This window comes from Equus caballus, chromosome 13 (assembly GCF_041296265.1).
Source record: "Equus caballus isolate H_3958 breed thoroughbred chromosome 13, TB-T2T, whole genome shotgun sequence".
In the NCBI taxonomy this organism is placed as follows: Eukaryota; Metazoa; Chordata; class Mammalia; order Perissodactyla; family Equidae; genus Equus; species Equus caballus.
This window is the reverse complement of record NC_091696.1, coordinates 10,618,250-10,639,511: the sequence shown is the minus strand read 5'-3', so window position 1 is coordinate 10,639,511 and position 21,262 is coordinate 10,618,250. Positions and strand designations below refer to the sequence as shown.

The following is a 21,262-nucleotide window of genomic DNA, read 5'->3' as shown; positions in this document are numbered from 1 at the left end:
GGCCACTCCTGTCTGTCAGGGGGACCAGGTGTCTCTCCCCGCGGCCATGGCACTGACCCGAAAGGCAGGCCCACGTCCTGGCTTCGAGGGCCTCTGACCTCACTGAGGGACCTGGCGCGAGCTGTGGTCATTCAGCACAGAGTGCAGGGTCCTGCCACCCACGCCTCCACCCAGGGTAGCACGGCCTCTCCTCACCCCCCGCCCCTGAGCTCCCTCCTGCTCCTCCCCGAGCAAAGGCCCAGGGCAGTCTGTGCCCCCAGGTGTGGCCCAGCTGCGGAGGCTGCCCAGCGGCCCTCCCAGGATCAGGAGGAAGGACGCCACCTCCGACACTTTCACATCCCAACCCCGTCCTGCAGCTCAGCTTTGGGCCGCCGGCTGGTCAAAACATCACCACCATCATTATTATTACTGCTATTTCTGTTGTTATGCTATTATTTGTAACCCAAAGCATTTTAGGCAGTTCACAATCAAAGCATATACTTATGTTATAACTTATTATAACTTTATTATAACCTAACATATATATAGGTCTATGTATATGCATATATATATATATATATATATATGACAAAAATACATGCTGGGTAATAAAAAAAAGATAAGAGAGAACGATTTTGTCAGAAAGTCAGGTTGAGGAGAGCTACTGTTTCCAAATACGACAGTGACCCCTGAGCCTCGGGACTGACCAGCTGTTCCGCGGATTGAGGCGGGCTGCAAGCCTCTTGGGTGGGCAGGACCCGCCTTCCCTGGCAGTGACGGTGGCAGGGATTTGCTGTGGGCCAGCCCTGACTTCCACGTGAGCGCTGCTGTCCGGCCCCATCGGGCTCCGCAGCCAGGCTGAGCCCGACCCCGACCTCTCATCCTCCCTCTGGGCACCAGCTGGGCAGAGGGCAGGGGCAGTGGGCCAGGCCTTCCTGCCGTGGCCTGCCACCAGGTCTGTCTGCCTCAAGCTACAACAGCCTTCAAGGCTGGTGGGCCCTCGTATGCATCTGCTCAGAGCCCGGACACCCAGCTCTCTCTGCCCCAGGCCCTGCGTGAGTGGGAGCCAGGGCAGAAGAAACAGACTGTAGGTCGAACGCTCCCCCCCAAGCCAGGGCTCGTGATTCTCCTCCACCCCCCACCCAAGCGGTGCACACAGGGACCCCACCTCGACGCCCTGGTGCAGGTGGCAGCCTCACCCCAGTTTGGAGGGTCCAGAGCGTCTGGTTCAGAGGCGCTTGGGAACAGGAAGGAAGGAATGTGGAGGAATGGAGACCCGCTCCCAGGAGGAGGGCAGAGGAGGGAGGAGCACCCAGAACTCCACAGCCCGGCTGGGCCACGCCCTGTCCCCTGCCCCCCACACCCCTGCAGACTCACCCTCGTCACAGTTGCTCCCGGTGAAGCCAGGGCAGCACCTCCACTCCAGCGCCGTCACGGTGCGGTAGGACACTCTGTATGTGGGTCTGATCAGAGTCCTGTAACTAACACAAGGGCAGCGTCAGGACAGGACAGTGTGAGCGCCCGCCCGGCCGCCCCAGACTCCAGCCCTGCAGGACAGCCCAGCCCAGGGCTCCGGGAGCCACCCATCGCCTTGACTCTGTGGCGGGCAGCTGTGTGGTCCCGGGCAAGTGACCACTCATCTCTGTGCCAGGTGAATTCTTAAGTTCCTTCCAGCTCTGCCTTCCTGCAAGCGTCCAAACGTGGCCACCTAAGGGGTAAATGTCCTCCACACCGACTGTTATGGACTGAATCGTGTCCCCCAGAATCCATGTGTTGATGCCCTACCCCTGCCACAGTGTGACTATCTAGACATGGGTCTTTAGGAGGGAGTTAAGGTTAACTGAGGTCGTCAGGGTGGGGCCCTAATCCAATGGGACTGGTGGCCTTATAAGAAGAGGAAGAGAGAGACGTCGCTCACACGCACGCACTGAGGAAGGGCCACTGGAGGACACAGCGAGAAGGCGGCCATCTGAGAAAATAAATTTCTACTGTTGAAGCCACCCAGTGTGGGATATTTTGTTACAGCAGCCCGAGCCGACTGAGACGTTGACCAAGATAACGAACAAGGAAAAGAAAAACATCGTTAGAACCTGTACAAACTCCAGCCACTCGCAAGTCACTGGACTCCAACTTCCTTCCCAATCGTTATTACTTTTTGTTGATTCATCTAATGAATATTTATTGAGCGCCGACTACATGCTCTCCTGCACGGTGGTCACAGATTGACAACACTGAGTGCCCATCCTCGAGACACTCGCAGCCCGGCGGCCGAGAGAGACGCTGCAAGGAGAACTCGAAGCCCAGCAGTGGGGCCCTCGCGGCCATCGAAAGCTCTTGCACACTGCTGTGGGTTCCGTGGTCAAATCTCACGCTCCTACGGTTTCGAAATTTTTCTTACAAATAACTTTTTACTATTTTGTGAAACTGCAAAAATAGTGAATATAAAATACATGGCCCAATTTCACAAGGGGGATAAATTGGGCTTTTACTATTCGCTTTACAGGCATCATTACAACCCTGCCGCTTGATGGAGTTGGCACGACTTCCTGTTGAAAACAAAACTGTATGACTTCACAAAATTTGAATCTGCTGACACCAAGCAATTTAACCGGTGAACGGAAAAATCATGAATTAATTGGTAGCAGTGGGCGTGACGTTCTGAGATGCATCGTGGACAGGAAAACACACAAGTCACGTCTCGAATTTCAGAAATACAGCACTAAATGTGAAAAACCCTGTTACACTAATTTTTTCTCTTAAAAAAATCTTCTCACTCGTGTTTCATAAGCATTCCAGCAAACCAGCTTGCCCCTGGAATCTAAAGGGGGTATGACAGCACTGTGTGCGCTGCCAGCGGCTGGCACCTTTGAGAGAGGAGTGAGAGTCTGTACGGAGAGGTGCCCACAGCTGGGAGCTGGAGGGCGAGCCCAGGCCTTTGGACATCAGATGCCCCAAGGGAGCCAGTGATGTAGGCCAACGGGGGGTGGGGAGGTGACAGAGGAACAGTGTCACCATCGCCACTCCTTACAGCAAGGGGCTCGGTGGGACATAAGTGGATTGATGAACCTGGGTGCAAGGAGTACAAAGAGACTGCAGAATAAACACACACTCACACACTTTCACACTCACACACTCAACTGAAGCAGGTCAGGCTGGGAGAGGAGAGAAGTTTTAATTTGCGTAAAAGATGCCCGGTTTAAAACTAATTTCTGAAATGAGATCGTTGCTCCAGTGGAGAGAAAGCAGGAAAGCTCTGGAATCTAGCCGGGGCCACATGCCGGCAGGAAAGCGTTTGTTGCTTGAATCTGTGCATCCCAAGGGGTCCCTCCTGTCACCTCAGCACCCTGGGGCAGACGGACTCCCGGGATGCGGGGGCTTCACCCCGAACTCATGGTGTTGGACGACTTGTGCACATTATTCAACCTCCCTGAGCCTGTTTCCTGGTCTGCCTGCTGAGGACCCCCTGGAGACAGGATGTGGGGGCGGGGCGGAGGGGCGAGGCTCCCTGGGAGGGCGCATGTTCAAGGCGCTGAGAGCAGAAGTGGAGGCACAGATGCTGGGTCGGCACAACGCAGATGTGCCCTCCTTCCTGCCAGCCCCCGCCCTTCGGCTGTGCCCACTGGGGTCAGGAGACAGTCCGAGCTGCTTGGTCACGAGCACTGGCCCTTCTTCAGCTGACATGGCCCCCTGTGTCGCAGGCCACCCCTCAGCCTCCAGCCCGTGAGCCCTCAAATGCACCGGTCATTCTGCAGTCCATACCTTGAATGACGACGATGATAAAAACAATAATAGATAGATTAGGAGCTTGGCCCGAGCGCTCACCACGCGCCAGTCACATTCTGAGTGTTTTATATTTGCTGACGCACAACCACCCTAACAGGTGGGTACTATGACTATTCCTAATTTACAGATGAGGAAACCGAAGCACAGAGAGGTTCAGTAACTTTCTCAAGGTCACACTGCTAGAAAATAGTGGAACTAGGATCCAAACCCAGGCAGAAGCGGCACAGCCTAAAAATGCTAGTTTGTGTCTGTTAAGGACGAGGGAATATTTTTTCCTTCCTACGTCTGCACAAAGTACTGATCTGAGGCCTCCGAACCGGAGGGAGAGCTCGACCCCCAGAGAAGGTCTCTTTCTGCCCCTCATCTGTGGGCCATGGGGCTGGCCTGTCCCACTTTGGGACCGAGAGGAACCAGGTGGTCTGCCAAGTCCAGGAGCAGGGGGTGCCAGTAGGTGGCGCTGCTCCACCAGCCCAGCAGGCCAGGGCTTGGCAGGGCAGACCCCCGCGGTTTCACCTGAGTGCCCAAGGCAGGCTCAGGGTTGGTGGCCTGTCCCCGGTCTGGGCAAGAGCCTGAGGGAGCTTCGCTTTCCTACGTTCGCGAAGAACTCCTAGCCCTTCTGCCGGGGTCCAGTCTGCAAACCCAGGGATCTTTCTAAAACGCAGATCCAGTTTTGCGACTGGCTTCTCTCAAAACCTCCCATGACTCCCACAGACTAAAGACCAAACTCTTCAGGTCGGCAAATAAGGCCCTGCCTACCTTTCTACCCTCCCCTCCGTCTACCACCAGCAGCCGAAGCTCCTACCACCACAGTACAACAAGCTGCTCTCCCTGCCTCCGGGCCTTTGCACGAGCAGCTTCCTCTGCCTACCTGCACTTCCTCATTTACCCGGCCTGAGAAAAGTCTCCAAAGGACTTCACGGTGTGACTCAAATGTCCCCTTCTCCTCTGAGAAGCTCCCCTACGCCCTGGCCAGAGTTCACAGGCTCCCTCCTCAGCGCCCCCATGACACCTTGCACAGAGCTCGGTTTTGACCCAGTGCTCATTCGCGTACTAAGCAGATATATACCGAGAGCCCGCTGCGTGCCAGGCACTGGGAATACAGATTGAATACGGCAGTGTGGGCTCCGCTCTGCCAGAGCTGTGGCACTAACATATGACCACACGTGTGGATGGATGACCTCACACTTGGGTCAGTGCTATGATGGAAGCACTGAGTTCACGGCCACATTATAATGGATTTTTTTCTTGTTTTATTAAAATGTAATTTACATGCAGTAAAATAGGTCAATCTAATGTCTAGCTCAATGCATTTTTACCTATGTGTACACCAACGTTTCCATCACTCCAAAGTCCCCTTGCGTCCCCTCCAAGTCGATTACCCAGCCCCTAGAGCTAACCATTCTTCTGACTTCTCTCAGCAGAGGTTGGTTTTGCCTGTTCTAGAATTTCCTATAACGGAATCTTACAAGAGGCACTCATTTGTGTCTGTCCTCTTCCATCCATTATGTCTGTGAGGCTCATCCATGTCGCTAAGTGTAGCTGTATGTTGTTCCCGTTTATTGCTAAATAATATTCCATTAGATAAATATACCACAGTTTGTCCATTCCCCTGTTGATGGACATCTGGGTTGTCTCCAGCTCTGAGCTATGATGAAAGAGGATGCTGTGAGCGTTCTCGTAGAACTCATGTGAACACAGGTTTTCATTTCTCTGGAGCATATACCCAGGGATGGATATATGTCAGACTTTAGTAGATGCAACAAACAGATGTGCCGAACCCACGCGGAGGAAGCCGCTCGCATCTTAGCAGCAGCGAATGAGTTCCAGTTGCCCCATCACCTCGCCGACGTTTACACTGTCCGCCATTTTCACTTTACTCCTTCAAGGGTGTGCGTAGTACTTTTCTTTACTGTTTAATTTGCAATTTCTGTTGACTAAATAAAGTTGAGCCCCTTTTCATGTTTGTCACATGGACATCTCCTTTTGTGAAGCTCCTGTTTAAGACTTGTGCCCACTTTTAAATTGGGTTTTGTGCTTTTTCTTATTAATTTGTAAGATATATATTTTTTGTGGGAGACCTCTGTCAGATTTATGCATTGCAAATGTTTTCTCCCAATCTGTGACATGCCTTCTTATTTTCTTAAAGGAGTATTTATCATAATCAGTTTTTAATTTTGAAGAAGTCCAATTTACCACTTTAAAAATTTTACTATTGGTTGGGTAGGAGTCAAGGTTCATTGTTTTTCATTTGGATATCCAATTGCACCAGTGCTAAAAAGACCTTTTTTCCCTCCATTGAATTATTTGAGTGCCTTGTTGACGACCAAGTGATTGTTTAAATGTGTGTTTATTTCTGGACTCTCTGTTCTGTTCCACTGATCTGTTTGTCTGTCCTTGCACCAAAACCACGCTGCCTTATTAACGTAGCTTCATAGTACGTGTCGAAATCTGGTAATGTAAGTTTTATGATTTTATTCTCTTTCAGGCTATTCTAGGTCTTTTGCCTTCCCAAAGATCTTTTTAATTGGCTTATCAATCTTTGCAAAAAAGCTCATTATCATTTTGATAAAGATTACATGGAATCTATAGACTCATTTGTAGAAAACTGACATCCTAATAATATTGTCTTCCTATCCATGAAAATGGCATAAGTTTCCATTTATTTAGGTCTTGATTTTTTCTCAGCAGTCTGCACATTTTTCGTTAAATTTACTGCTAGATCTCTGTATTAGTCTGTTCAGGCTGTCGTAACAAAATACCATAGGCTGGGGGGCTTGAACAACAGAAATTTATCTTCTCACAGCTCTGGAGGTTGGGAAGGCTGAGATCAAGTTCACAGCCACGTCGGTTTCTGGTGAGGACTCTTTCTGGCTTGCAGTGGCCAGTGTGTGTGTCCTCACACGGCCTTTCCTCGGTGTGCGTGTGCGTGTGGAGGGAGAGAGAGAGAGGGAACTCTCTGGGGTCTCTTCCTATAAGGACACTAATCTTGTCAGACCAAGCTCCCCCCACTTATGACCTCATTTAACCTTACTTCCTTCCTTAGAGGCCCCATCTCCAAATACAGCCGCACTGGGGGTCCGGGCTTCAACCTATGAACGTGGGGGACACAGACATTCAGCTCACACCAGTATCTGACGCTCTAATACTTTGCTGTACCTGGGGAGGTTTTTTACCTTTCTTTTTCCGCTTTGGTTCCGCTAGTATATCGTTATTCATTTTTTCTTTATTAACCTTGTATTTTGGCCCATTCGGGCTGCTGTAACGGCACACCACAGGCTGGGTGTCTTACAAACAACAGAAGTGTATTTCTCACAGTTCTGGGAAGTCCGAGATGGAGGCATCAGCAGAGTCGGGGTCTAGCGAGGGGCGGCTTCCTGGTTCGGAACAGCTGTCTTCTCGCTGTGTCCTCAGGCGGCACAAGAGGTGAGGTAGCTCTCTGGGGTCTCTTTTTTAAGGGCACTAATCCCATTCAGGAGGGCTCCACCCTCATGACTTAATCACCTCCCAAAGGCCCCACATCCTAATTCCTCATGTTGGGGTTAGGATGTCAACTGATGGACTGTGGGGGGACACAGACATTTGGTCTATGGCGCCTCGTATCCAGTGAACCTGCGGAGTTCTAGCACCATATTTGTCTCTTCCTTTGGATTTTCTGTGTACCCGATTATGTCGTCTGTGAACAGAGTTCTCCCTCCTTGTTTCTGAGCTAAACGCCTTTTATTTCCTCTCCTCGCGTTATTGCCGACAGAACAATGCGGAATAGAAGTGGCAACCACAGACATTGCTTTCTTACTCTCAAACTAAGGGGGGAAGGTGCAATATTTCATCAATTAAGCAGGACGTTGATTGCAGGTTTCGTAACAGATACTCTTTGTCAGCTGGGGGGAGGTTCCCTCCTGTTCCTAGCTTGCTCAGAGTTGTTTTTTTTCTCATTCACTCAGCGGGTGCTGAATTTTATCAAATGATTTTTCTGCATCTATTGAGATGATCACATGGTTTTTCTCCTTTCTTCCATGATTTTGATGAAATCACATTAATCAGTGTGCAAATGTGAAACCGACCTAGGATTCCTGGGTTAAGTCCCAGACGGCCGTGCCGTACCACCCTTCCCCCATCTCACTGGATTCTATTTTCTCATATATTGTTTTGAGTTTTTGCATCGATATCCATAAGGGATACAGTTGGGATCCTTTATCTCCTGAAAAAAACACAAGAAACCGATCATGCGGATTGCCCCCAAGGTGGGGGGACCTTTGTGTTCACTGGATATTCGTCTATATTTTTTGGATTTTGAATTTCGTGGCTTTCGAATCACTCAAAAAGGAATAAAAATGTAAATGCGAAATTAAAAACTTAGATGATTCTCTGATGGACCAAATGTCTGTGTCCCCCCGAAATCCGTATGCTGAAGCCCTACCCCCCAGGGTGACGGTATTCAGAGGCGGGGCCTCTGGGAGGTCATTAGGGTTAGATGAGGTCGGGAGGGTGGGGCCCCATGATGGGGTTAGTGCCGTCGGAAGAAGAGGAAGACCAGAGCTCTCTCTGTCTCCCTTCCACGTGAGGACACAGGAGGCAGCTATCTACAAGCCAGAAAGAGGGCCTTCACCGGGACCCAAATGCGCTGCCCCTGGCTCTTGTGCTTTTCAGCCTACAGAACCTCGAGAAATAAATGTCTGTGGCTTAGGCCACCCAGGGTGTGGCGTTTTGCCATCGCAGCCCAAGCCGACGAAGTGGTTAACACAGCGTCCAGGCAGGAGATGCAAACGATAATGAAAGTGAGCTATCCTGATGGTTAGTTTTGTGTCAACTTGCCTGGGCTAAGGGATGCCCGGATATATGGTAAGACATTATTTCTGAGTGTGTCTGTGAGGGTGTTTCTGGAAGAAAAATAGCGTTCCAATTGGTAGACTCAGTGAAGAGAATCGCTCTCACCAGCATGGGTGGGCATCATCCAGTCCGCTGAGGGCCTGAATAAAGCACAAAGATGGAGGGAAGGTAAATTTGTTCTTTCCAACAACTTCCAACTTCTCCTGCCCTTGGCCATCAGAGTTCCTGGTTCTTGGACCTGCGGGTGTGGACTGGAGCTACACCACCGGGTCTCCTGGGCCTCCAGCTGGCAGACAGCAGACCGTGGGCCTTCTCAGCCTCCATAATCACACGAGCCAATCCCGTATCATAAACCTCTTTCTATATGTCTATATATATCCTATTGGCTCTGTTTCTCTGGAGACCTCTGGCTAATACAGCTATTATTGCCAATTATAATTGATAATGAAACTATTTATTTGTTACTTAGTAATTGCCACCTCCAGACTGGGAAGTCCTCCCCAAGCGTGACCTCGTCTGCCTCATCTACTGGGCAGAGTGTAGTCGTGTCAAGAAACAACCAATGAAGGGGAGTGCAAATCAAAGCCACAAAGGGACAGCACCTCACCCCTGTTAGGACGGCCGTCATCAAAAAGACAAGAGATGACAAATGCAGGCGAGGATGCGGAGAAAACGGAACACTCCAGCACTGCTGGTGGGGATGCAAATTGGTGCAGCCACTATGGAAAACAGTATGGAGGTTCCTCAAAAAATTAAACATAGAATTCTCGTACGATGCAGCAATCCCATTTCTGGGTATATATCCAATGGCACCCAAATCAGTATCTCGAAAAGATCGGCACCGTATGTTCACTGCAGCATCATTCACAATAGCCAGGACACGGAAACAGCCTTCCTGCCCATCACCAGACGAACAGACAAAGAAAAGGTGACATATATGCACACACATACACAATGGAAGATTATTCAGCCATTAAAAAAAGGAAATCTTGCCATTTGCAACAATGTGGATGAACCTGGGGGACATTTTGCAAAGTGAAATAAGCTAGACACAGAAGACAATATTTCAAGACCTCAAATACTGAACCAAATAAAAAGGCAGAACTCGTAGTAACAGAGAAATTAGTGGTTACCAGAGGCGAGGAGGTGGGGGAAGGAGAGATGTTGATCCAAGGGTACAAACTTTCAGTTACCAGATGAATAAATTCTGGAAACCTAATGCACAGCATGGCGGCTGTAGTCAATAACAAGGGATCATATACTTGAAATTTGCTAAGAGGATAGATTCCAAATGCTCTCACCACACACACACAAATGGTAACTATGGGAGGCGACGGATATGTTAATTAGTTTGATGGAGGCCATCATTTCACGATGTGTATATGCATCTATCAAAATGTCACCTTGTACACCTTAAATATATACCATTTTTGTCAAAAATAAATAAATGGATCAATGAACAAAACTACAAACAGACGCACGTGTACGTGCGTGCACACACACAAACACACACACAACCTTGAGCGCCCACATGAGATACGAAGGTGATTGGACCATCTGTTGCTGCTTCAAGACTGTTCCCAAGGGGCAGAGAGGCCTCCCGCCCCACTCCCACCCCTCACCCCAGGGAGCAATTCCTTTCAAATCAGAACAGCCCCCCAGACCACCCCCACAATATGACAGACGGCAACAATCCCAGGGGTTCCCGACTTCGTGGGACTTTTGACAGCCCTGAGGCGGGTCTCCGTTGAGGACGCTGGACTCCGGGAAGAACCCAGCTTGCCAAGGCTCCCCCGAGAGGCTGCACCCCTCTCTCTCTCTCTATTATCCACTTAAGGCCCAATCACCTCCACTCTCACCTCGAAGGCCCTCTCCTCCAGGAAGCCTTCCTGAGGCCTCCAACCAGATCAGCATTCCCAGTGGCTCCTGGTGCCCTGCCTCCATAGCACTCACTCCAGGTTGCAAACTGTGCTCCCACGTGTGGCTATTAATTGATGCCCGTGTCTCTGCCACACCGTGAGCTCCAGGAGGGCAGGGACCTTTTTTGTGCCTGGCACGCCGTGGGTGGGCAACACTACGGATCCACCGACGGACCATTTACTGACTCCCGTGGCGTGGCGGTTCTCCTGGAGCCTGCTGGCCAAGAGGATGTGCAACTGTGTGAATGGGCTGAAGGTGGGGGAGCCCCCGCTGGTCCACGGAAAGTGCTATCTATGCCCATTTTACAGATGGCAAAGTCAGCTCTGAAAAGGAAGGAGAATGCAAGGGACTTGCAGCCACTAACACCTGGGTGCTCGGCCTGCTCACACTGTGAGTGTCTCTTCCCATTTTATGGACAAGGACACTGAGTCCTGCCTGCACTGTGCTGCTGGTGGGCAGCGGAGCCCCGGCTGGGCCTCCACCGTCAGGAAGTGGAGGATCCAGGCGTGACCCGCTCCCCATCCGCGACTGCACACCCCCAGGGCCTGTCTTTTCATCAGCTGCCACCCGTCCCCACAGTAGATGCATCCGAGATGAGATGAGGCCCAGCCGAGATGGGGATCCAGCGAGGGCGACACTGGGGAACATGTCCCAGGCGACCCCTGCAAGGACAGCCCAGGCCGACTGCCTTGCTTCTAGTTGATTCCAGCGCGTCTCTGCCCGTCTGTGAGCCGTGGAGCGAGCCCTGCCTCTCTGAGCCCCCGGAAAGTCTGGGCTGAGCCGTGACAACCTCGAAGTTCCCCTCCTTCCCTGAAACTCCCCAAATGCAATTGGGAGTCTCCATCTGGGGTCTCCCACCTCACCAGCCATGGTTTTTTTCCCAAGACTGCCCAAGTCTGGGGACTTCTGACCTCTCTGCATTTGTTCCCTCAGATGGGCAGATCCGGGGCTTCCCTCACTGTCACTTGGCCAATTCAAGGACGTAAATTCTCCTGGGGGTTGTCATTCACTCAACAAATATCCACAGACACCTTGACCCTCCCCTCCCTGCCCCCTCTCATCACTGAGTCCAGGGAATTCCACCTCCACCGCGTGGATCCACCTGTCCTCTGCTCGCTGCCCACCCCACCCTTGTCCGGCCTCCATCACTGCCCTCCCAGATGGTGGCAATGGCCCCTAAGTGGTGCCCCAGCTTCCACCCCCACTGCCAGCCTCCACATAGAAGCTCCAGAGATGTTATCAACGCACAGATTTCCTCCATGAACCCTCCCCAACTCCTCTGTTCAATCTTAGGACAAAACCCAAACCCTTAGTATGACCACGTGGACTTCTAAGATCCGGCCACTGTCCACCTTGGCTGCCTGCCGCTCTCTCCTCCTCGAGCCGGCTCAGAACTCCAGCATCAGCCTTCGAGTTTAGGAACTCTGCTTGAGATGCCCCCTAACTCCAACGCAGCCCCCGGGCTTGGTGAAAGTGCCATCCCCTCTGAGAGGCCCTTCCTGGCCAGCCCATCCTCAGATCCACGCGCCCCACTGCAGGCTGGGTCCCCTCTATTTCCACTGTCATAGAACCCTGACTTCCCTCCCAAACACTTAGTCTCCTCACCGTTATACATCTACCTGGGCCACCACTTGCCTGATGTCGTTTGTCTCCTCAGCTAAGCTGCGGGCCACACCCCAGGCCTAGCTCATGCGGGCGGGGGACGTCGTAGGCACTCAATAAAGACCGGTGGAATGAATGAAACCATCAGTGACTCACGTGCCAGATGGCGTCCCAGGCTGGGAACAGCCACGCTGACCAAGACACGGGGGCTCCCTGGAGCATCCGTGGAAACCGATGGCTGCAGGGATGGGGGAGCAGGGCGTGGCCACTGCCACCAGGAGGGGCCAGAAAAGGCCTTCACTTGTGGGGACCCCTGAGGGAGCTCTGCTGAGCCGAGAGGGCAGGGAGGCAGCTGACAGCAGAAGAGTGGGGAGGTCGTTTGGGGTGAAATTTGGGGAGCAGAATGCTTTGACGGGCAGATGGGGCACAGCCAGGACAGCAGTGAAGCTTCAAACGCAGGCAGGGAGTCTGGCCTGGGCCTGTGGAGACCGGCCAGCGCCCTCTCAGCTTTCCTGAACATGCTCCTGATCAGCAAAATATTTCTGAGTCTGCGATATATGCATATTAATTTTTCCATGTATATATATGTGTATTACTTACTGTCTTTGCATATATTAAAAATCAGTAGAGCTTAATTTCACAGATTAAAAAATAAACAGAAGACTTGATGTGGTTTTTCCACCCGTCAACAGACAGCCTTGTGTACCCATTGGGAGACCACCCCTTCTGGCCATGGGGAGACCACCCAGGGACTGTGGCGCAGAGGAACATTCTGATCAGATCTGCTTTCAAGAAAGACCCAAGCTGTGGGAGTGTCCCACCTGTGGCGGTGTGGCAGCTGGATAGGAAGGGAGAGGTGGGAGGTGGGGAAGAGAGTCAGGCAGCTGCTGGTTGACAAAGCGGGGTGGGTGGGAAACACTGAGAGCTGAGGTCATGAGATCCTCCAAGGGACCCCACTGAAGTCCTACAGCCCAATGACTGTCCTGGAAAGGGTGCAGATGTGTCCCATGCATCCCCAAAGGTGGCCCTGGGTGCACATGATCACGTGAAAGGGCATTTGAAAAAAGGGATCCCAGGAGGAGTGAGGTGCCCATCACCAGAGGTAAGCAAGCAGAGGCCATGGCTCTCTGGCCTCCAAAGGTAATGTCCCCAAAGCATCATGAGGTCCCTTGGTGGATGCCAGGACAGGGCCATCATCCAGGCATCGCCCGCTCAGAATGACTGTGCCAGCCCAGAGACCTCATCTGAGGGAGCAGGTACCCCGTCCATCTCTGGGCACTCCAGCCTGCAGCCTCCGCTCCTGCCCTGGCCCCACTTCCTCACCAGGGACCCTGGCAAGGAGGACCAGACTGGGAGGTACCGAGACAGGCTGGAGACTCAACAGGAAACGGGAGTGGGGGTTTCAGCAAGGGCAGCAGTAGATTATTAATCTCCTGATTAATAGCAGTGGGCCAGCGCACAGGGAGGGGGCCGTCCCACTGCAGATCCGGGGCAGGAGCGGGAGCCTCTAGCCTCTGGCCTCCAAGAATCCAAGCTAGTCCTTCTTAAGTGCCAGACGGAAGGGACAGCGGGCCCAGCAGGTTTGTGTTCCTCCCAGCCCTCCCCCTCACTCGAGCCCAGGCCCACAGTCTGCGTGGGGGGCCACAGCGCGGGAGATGCTCGCAGCCCAGACAAGCCCAACTGCTGGCGGGGGCAGCCTGGGTGAGCTTCCCGACCCACCCAGGCCAGCTGAGGAGGAGGGGCAGGAAAGAAAAGCCACGTGTTAAGAAAGCACTAGGTCCAGGACTCCATGTGGCCTCGCCAGCAGGCAAGACAACCAGAGCGGGGAGGCGGGCTGGCGGGGGGCCGTCTGGCAGAGGGGCGTGGAGGAGGCAGATGGAGCCCCGGAGAGTTCCGGAAAACCCCTCCACTCGGCACATCTGGAAAAGGTTGGCTCTAATGCCATCAAAGAGCTCTGAGGAGCCAGGAGACAGCCGAGGGCAGGGAAGCCAGGCCGAGGAAAACTTAACCCCCCTCCTCCTCGTCCCTGGGGCTCGTCCCCCCTGCGGCCCAGCCCACCCCCTCCAGCAGCAGACTGAGGGGCTCCGGAGGGCAGGGGACAGCGTCAGAAACGCCTGACATCCCGCCACCAGGAACAAGGCAGAGCCAGGGGTGTGATTTCCACCCCGGAGCAAGACGAGGGTGGGTGGGGGGGATGTCCCCATTTCCCAGAAAGGGGAACTAAGGCACAGGCAGGGGAAGCGTGGCTTGTCCTCTCTGCCTTCCTCCGGGTCGCGAGCTGGTTCTGAGGGTCCCTCACAGGCAAGTCTCCAGGTCCAGCCCCCTCCCTATGGAGCTGCCCAGAAGCCAGCAGGGAGGCGCCCGCGTCGCCCTCACAGGCTGTTCCCCCTCCCCCATTCAAACGCCCTCCCCGAGTGACAGTCCCCCATCCCCCAGGTCTCAGCTCAAATGTCCCTCCCCCAGGGAAACCCCAGGACCAGCTCCCAGCACTGACTGGCCCGTGCCGCTCCTCTCTCCATGCAGCCCTATGAGGGAGGGAGGGAGGGGCGCACTAGTGCCTGGCATCCAGGTGCTCCGTCAGCCCAAACGCAGGATCTGAGAAACTGGGGGCGAGGCTGCAGTTCCCCAGGCCGGAGCAGGCCCGCAGGCCCCACTGGCATCTCTCCACACCAGCTGTCACTGCCTGGGCGCCTGGCCCAGTCCTCTGGGGCTCATGTATGTCTCTGAGTGTTGGTTGTGGGTGCCGCCCTCACCCCCACCTCCAACACACACACCATAAGAATCCAATATAAAAAAATCATGGGATTGGCAAATCTACAGGGGACGCAGTGGTATTACAATTTTTTGTTCACTTAACAAGAGGATGGATGTGTTTCTTTAATGACCATCGTCAAGCACCTTAATGTGCCGGAGCCCTGGGAACAGCGGGGTGAGCACATCATGGTCCTGCCTTCCAGGTGCTCATGGGTTGGTGGAAAGAGCCCCAAGGGCAGATGGTCTGAGTGTCACATGGATGGACCCCCACAGGTGACGGGTGCTCCCACTCTTGGCCTTCCTCCTATTGCTGCTCTGATGAGGCCACTGCCCCCTGCTCCGAGCCCACCCCTCTGGGCTTCTCAGCATCTCACCCCAACAGCTGCCCTTTGCCACCTGCGCCATCTTCTCCCCTGTCGCCCGGATCATTGCTGGCCGTTTAGAGTTTAGAAACCAGCTTAAAAACAAACAGAGCACCTCCTTGGCCCCACGCTGCCCCCGCTTCTGAGCCCCGCTCCACGCTCCCTTCCCAGCAGAACCTCTAGACACTCTTCTGTCGTCCCCCTCTCACTTTCTCACCACCTCTCATTTCTCTCCTCCGCCCATACCATCTTGGCCTCCATCCCCACCACTCGCCCCTCCTCTATAGCCCCACCTCTAAGGCTGGGGGGCCCCGACTGTTCCCTTCTCCATCTATTCATCCCGAAGTTCACCTCCAGTCCCACAGCTTTAAACACCGTCTACACGCTCCTGATCCTCCGTCACTCCGCGTTTCCTCAAGGCTGCAAGGCACGGATTGTGACATTTTCACATCTCTGACGTTGGCATTCGTGTGACAGTGGGTGGTGTGATATAGTTTAATTAGCAGTGTTCATAGTGATGATAAGATAATGTACTTCTTCCTGCCAAAGTCATCTTAGAACCCACAAAACACAACATGGCCCCAGCCCCGGAGGCTTCCTGGCACTCCAGACCTTTGTCTTCGACCTCCGACTTGCACCCCTCCCGCTGGATGGCATCTCAAACTTCTCTCGACTAAAGCAAAGCTGTTGGTTTGCACCTCCCAGGGCTGACCTCCTGCCAGTGGCCCCAACTCAATGAACGACATGCCCAGCCAGCCAGCCACCCAAACCAAAAATCTAGGGTTATCCCCGATCGCTCCCTGCCCTTACGTGATCAGACACTCCTCTCACCTCAGCTTCCAGAACACCTCCTGAATCCGCCCACGTCTCCCCACTTCCCCCGCTATCATCCTAGCTTGAGCCACCATTGTGTTGCACCCGTGTCCATTCTCCCCACAGCAGCCAGGGATCTTTTCAAAATCTAAATCAGCCCATCTCAGGAACTTCCAAAATGGAGAGAAAAATAAACCCAAAGCAAGAAGAAAGAAAGACAGAGTAGAGATAACAGCAGAAATCAATGACGTTGAAAAGAGAAAAACAATAGAGAAAAAGCAATAAAACCAAAAACTGGTTCTCTGAAAAGATCAATGAAATGACAAACCTCTAGCAAGGATGATAAAGAAAAAAGGAGAGAAGACACAGATTATCAATAGCAGGAGTGAAATAGGGAGTATCACTATACACATAAATTTAACAACTTAGAGGAAATGAGCCAATTCATGGAAAAACACAAATTAGTACAACTCACTCAACATGAAATTGATCATTGGAATAGCCCTATAACTATTAAGGAAATTGAATTTGTAGCTTAAAAGAAATCTCCAGATCCCAATGGTTTCACTGGAGAATTCTAACAAATTAATTCTTTAAGAAGAATTAATACCAATTCTATATAATCTCATCTAGAAAATGGAGGAAGAGGGAGCACTTCTTAACTCATTTCATGAGACCTTGATACCAAAGTCAGTCAAAGACAGTACAAAACAAGAAAACTACAGACCATTATCCATCCTGAATATAGACACAAAAATCCTTAACAAAATATTAGCAATTAGAGTTCAGCAATATAGAAAAAAAATTATATACCATGACCAAGTGGAGTTTATTCCAGGAATGCAAGGCTGGTTCAATATTCCAAAATCAATCAATGTAATCACCATATTAACAGGCTAAAGAAGAAAAATCACATGATTGCATCAATCAATGCAAAAATGTATATATCTGACAAAATTCAGCCCCCAAGATAAGCACCCTCAGAAAAGTAGTAACATAGGGAACTTCCTCAACTTGATCAGCAACAGCTACAAAACCCTTATGATTAACATTGTACTTGATAGTGAAATGCTTTCCCCCTACAATTGGGAACAAAATATTCTCTCCACTCCAACTAGTGCTGGAGGTTCTAGCCAGTGAAAAGGCAAGAAAAAGAAATAACAGACACACAGATCAGGAGGGAGAAAACAAGACTACCTCTGTTTACAGATGACATGATTGTCTTTGTAGAAAATCTCAAGAAATCTACAAAAAAATTCCCAGACCTAATAAATGAGTTCAGCAAGGTCAGAGGATACAAGATAAACATACAAAAATCAACTGAATTTCTATATACCAGCAATAAACACATGGACATCAAAATTAAAAACACAATTTTACCAAAAAAAAAAAGCTATTTACAATCACTCAAAAAAAAATGAATAGCCTTATATGCTGAAACTACAGAAAATCAAAGAAATCAATGAAGAAAGATGAAGGAAATCAAAAAAGATCTAAATAAATGGAGAGACCTCCCATGTTCCTGGATTGGAAGTCTCAATAAAGTACAGATGTCAATTCTTCCCCAAGTGGATATACAGGTTTAATGCAATTCCTATAAAGATCCCATCAAGATTTCTGGCAAATATAGACAAGATTACTCTAAAGTTTATATGAAAAGACAAAGGAACTATAGTAACTAAAATAATCTCAAAAAAGAAGAATAAAGTGGGAGGAATCTGTCTCACCAATTTCAAGACTTATTATGTGGCTACAGCTTCCAAGACTGTGTGGTATTGGCAGAATGCTAGACACATACATGAGTGGAACAGAACAGAGAACCTAGAAATAGACCGATGCAAATACGTATGCCCAAAGAACTTCTGATAAAGATGCAAAAGCAATTCAGTGACGGAAGGATGGCCTTTTCAATAAACAGTGCTGGAACATCTGGGACATCCATAAACAAAAAAATGAACCTCGCTCTAAACATCACACCTTCTGCAAAAATTAACTCAAAATGGATCATGGACTTGAATGTCAAACACAAAACTATACAACTTTTAGAATAAAACGTAGGAGAAAATCTTCAACATCTAAGGCTAGGCAGTGTTCTGAGACTTGACCCCAAAAGCAGAGTCCATAAAAGGAAAAACTAATAAATTGGACTTCATGAAATTACAAATTTTTGATCTGCAAAAGACTGTTAAAAGAATGAAAAGACAAGCCACAGCGTGGGAGAAGATATTTGCAAACCACGTAACTGACAATGGGCTGTATCTAGAACATATACAGAAATCTCAAACCCAACAGTAAAAGAAAACAAATAATCCAATTAGAAAATGGGCAAAAGACAGGAACAAACATTTCATCAAAGAAGATACACAGCTGGCAAATAAGCACATAAAAAGATGTTCAACATTACTAGCTATTAGAGAAATGCAAACTAAAACCGCAATGAAACAGACGGCTCAGAAAGGCTAAAATAAAATATAGTGACAACACCAAATGCTGGCAGGAATACAGAGAGAGTGGATCGCTCAGACACTGCTGGTGGGAATGTCAAATGGTCCAGCCACTCTGGAAACAGTTTGGCAGTGTCTTAAAAAAAACTAAACATGTAATTACCATATGACCCAACAATTGCACTCCTGGGCATTCACCCAGAGAAACGAAAACTTATGTTCACACAAAAACCTGAATGGACGTGAATGTTTATAGCAGCCTTATTCTCATAATAGCCCCAAACTGGAAACTACCCAGATGTTTTTTCAACAGAGAAATGGTTAAACTAACTGTGGTACGTCCATGCCGTGGAATACTACTCAGCAGTAAAAAGGAATGAACTACTGATACACCCAAGAGCCTGGATGAATCTCCACAGAATTAGGACGAGTGAAAAGATCCATTCCCAAAAGGTTATATACTGTATGAGTCATTTTTGAAATGACAAAATTATAGAACTGGAGAACAGATTAGTTGTTACCATGGGTTAAGGAGAGGTTGGGGGCGAGAAGAAAGTGCATGTAGCTATAAAGTGGCAACATGGGGGGGAGGGTCCTTGTGGTGACCGAAATGTTCTGTATCTTGATGGCATCAATGCCAATATCACAATTCCCTGGTTGTGACATCGTCCTACAGTGTTGCAAGATGTTACCATTGGGAGGACAGTCTAAAGAGGACACGGGATCTCTCTGTATTGTTTCTTACAACTACATGTGAATTTAAAATTATCTCAAAATAAAAAGTTTAATTAAAAAAACCCTAAACCAGATCATTTCTCATCTCTACTTAAAACCCTCAATGGCTTCCCAATATGCTTACAATAAAATCCAAACTGAAACCCACTGAGATCAGGCTCTGCCTATACTCTCCTCCTCTCCTGTCTGCTTCTGGATACTGACCTCCTCATCCAGGTCCTCCATGCCTCAGGGTCTTTGCACCAACTCTCTTCACCCAGTCTTCACATGGAGGCTTTCTCATGACTCATTGCTCAGCATCAATGTCATCTCTTCAAAGCATCTCTCTCCCACCTCCTCTAAAGTAACCCTAATTAGTCAGTCACATCACCCTATTTTAATTTCCTACACTCATTAGGGGATTTGGTTTTGGGGGTATTTTTTTGGTGAGAAAGATTGGCCCTGAGCTAACATCCGTTGTCAGTCTTCCTCTTATTGCTTGAGGAAGATTGTTGCTGAGCTAACACCTGTGCCACTCACCCTCTATTTCATCTGTGGGACACCACCAGAGTATGTTTGACAAACTGTGTGTAGGTCCACGCCAGGGATCCAAACCTCCAAACCCCAGGCCACCAAAGAGGAGTGCATGAACTTAACTACTATGCCACCTGGCTGGCCCCATCATTACGAGGGGAGATTTTTTTCTTGTTTTCCTATTTAGATAAATATAAACTCCATGAGAGAGAGGATTTGGCGGTATTCGGCATCATAGTCCCGCATGGTGCACAGTGGGCCCTCAATAAGTATTTGTCGAAAAGCTTGAGTGAATGAATAAATGGAAAGAAAGAGGCATCCATGGGGCTCCTGGGGGCACAGGCGGGACTGGGGGCACATGCCAGTCCCCTAGAGCATTCCAAATAGGCTTAAGTGCGCCCCACTTCACGTTTCCACATCCACACCTCCCTTCCCCCACCTGCACACTTTTGTCGTAGAAAGGTCATCATTTCTATGCAGGATGTAACACGATAACGTGTGGCATCATAGTGCCCTGCAGAGAGAGGCGCCACCGAGGATGACGGCCAGGCTGATCCCTGAATCCAGCTACACAGAGATGCAGAAGGCCCTTCCCCGTGCATGGCCCTGGCCCAGAGCTCGCACTGAGCAGGCGTGTGCGGCAGGAGGACGCTGAGACAGGTGTCCCCAGCTCTCAGCCAGCAAACAGTTCTCGTGTTCTCTCACCGGCCACTGTTTGCTCACTTGATACTTACACCTCTTCTCAGAGGGCCGCAGCCAACACTCACCAAGGGCTTATCAAAGCCACACACTGGGCTGGACGCACCGCAGCATGGGTATCTGTGCAGATGAAACAAGTGAGACCCCAACCCCCACCCCTTCTCCTCCGACCCCCAGCTCCATCCCACACCCTGTGTGTGGACCCAGGCCACACATCCCAGCTCCATCCACGCCCCCTACTCTCACAAATAGCCACCCCTGACCCACCCCTTGAGGCTCAGAGTGTGCCTCCAACAGGCACAGTCCCCCAGATTCAGGGGAGAGGCCAGGGCGGGCCTGGAAGCCACTCAGGGCTGTTTAGCCAGGTATCCAGAGAATGGTCTAGAAGATGGGCGCAGACTTGGGATGGACACGTCCACCTGGCCTCATGGACTCCTCACCCTGTGAAGATGGGCATGGTTAGAGGAGGACCAGAGTGGCCTCCTCAATGGGCAGGGTCCAGGACAAGGGTTCTCTTTGCCTGGGGGAAGGGCCATATGCCCCAGGAACCCGAGGGGGCAGGCAGCTTCTGGTCACGCTCGAGTCCGACTCCATCTCCCACGGCTGGAGGTGGCAAAGCGTGGCGGTCCTGCTCCTCTCAGAAACCCATAGCTCTGAGCACGCAGACCCCCCCCAGGCACAAATGTGATGGGTGGACGAGCTCTCACCCCCCTCACCCTCCTTTCTGCCTCCTACCCTCTGCTTTGGGCCCTCACTGCCCAAGGTGCCCCCATCATGGGGCAGTAGGGGGTCCCTCAGCCAGTTGCCTCTACAGGAGGGGGTGAGGAGATC

At 50.8% G+C, this 21,262-nt stretch overlaps 1 protein-coding gene across 2 annotated transcripts in view; it reads right to left on the bottom strand.

The window, feature by feature from the left end:
• Positions 1–21,262, bottom strand: part of COL26A1 (collagen type XXVI alpha 1 chain) — a 159,728-nt gene that overhangs the window by 91,081 nt on the left and 47,385 nt on the right. The window contains exon 3 of one of the 2 annotated variants that reach the window (XM_023655385.2): positions 1,357–1,460. In XM_023655385.2, the coding sequence (XP_023511153.2) occupies positions 1,357–1,460 (104 nt within the window). The remainder of the gene's footprint in view (positions 1–1,356; positions 1,461–21,262) is intronic. The other variant, XM_023655386.2, reaches the window with a different exon arrangement.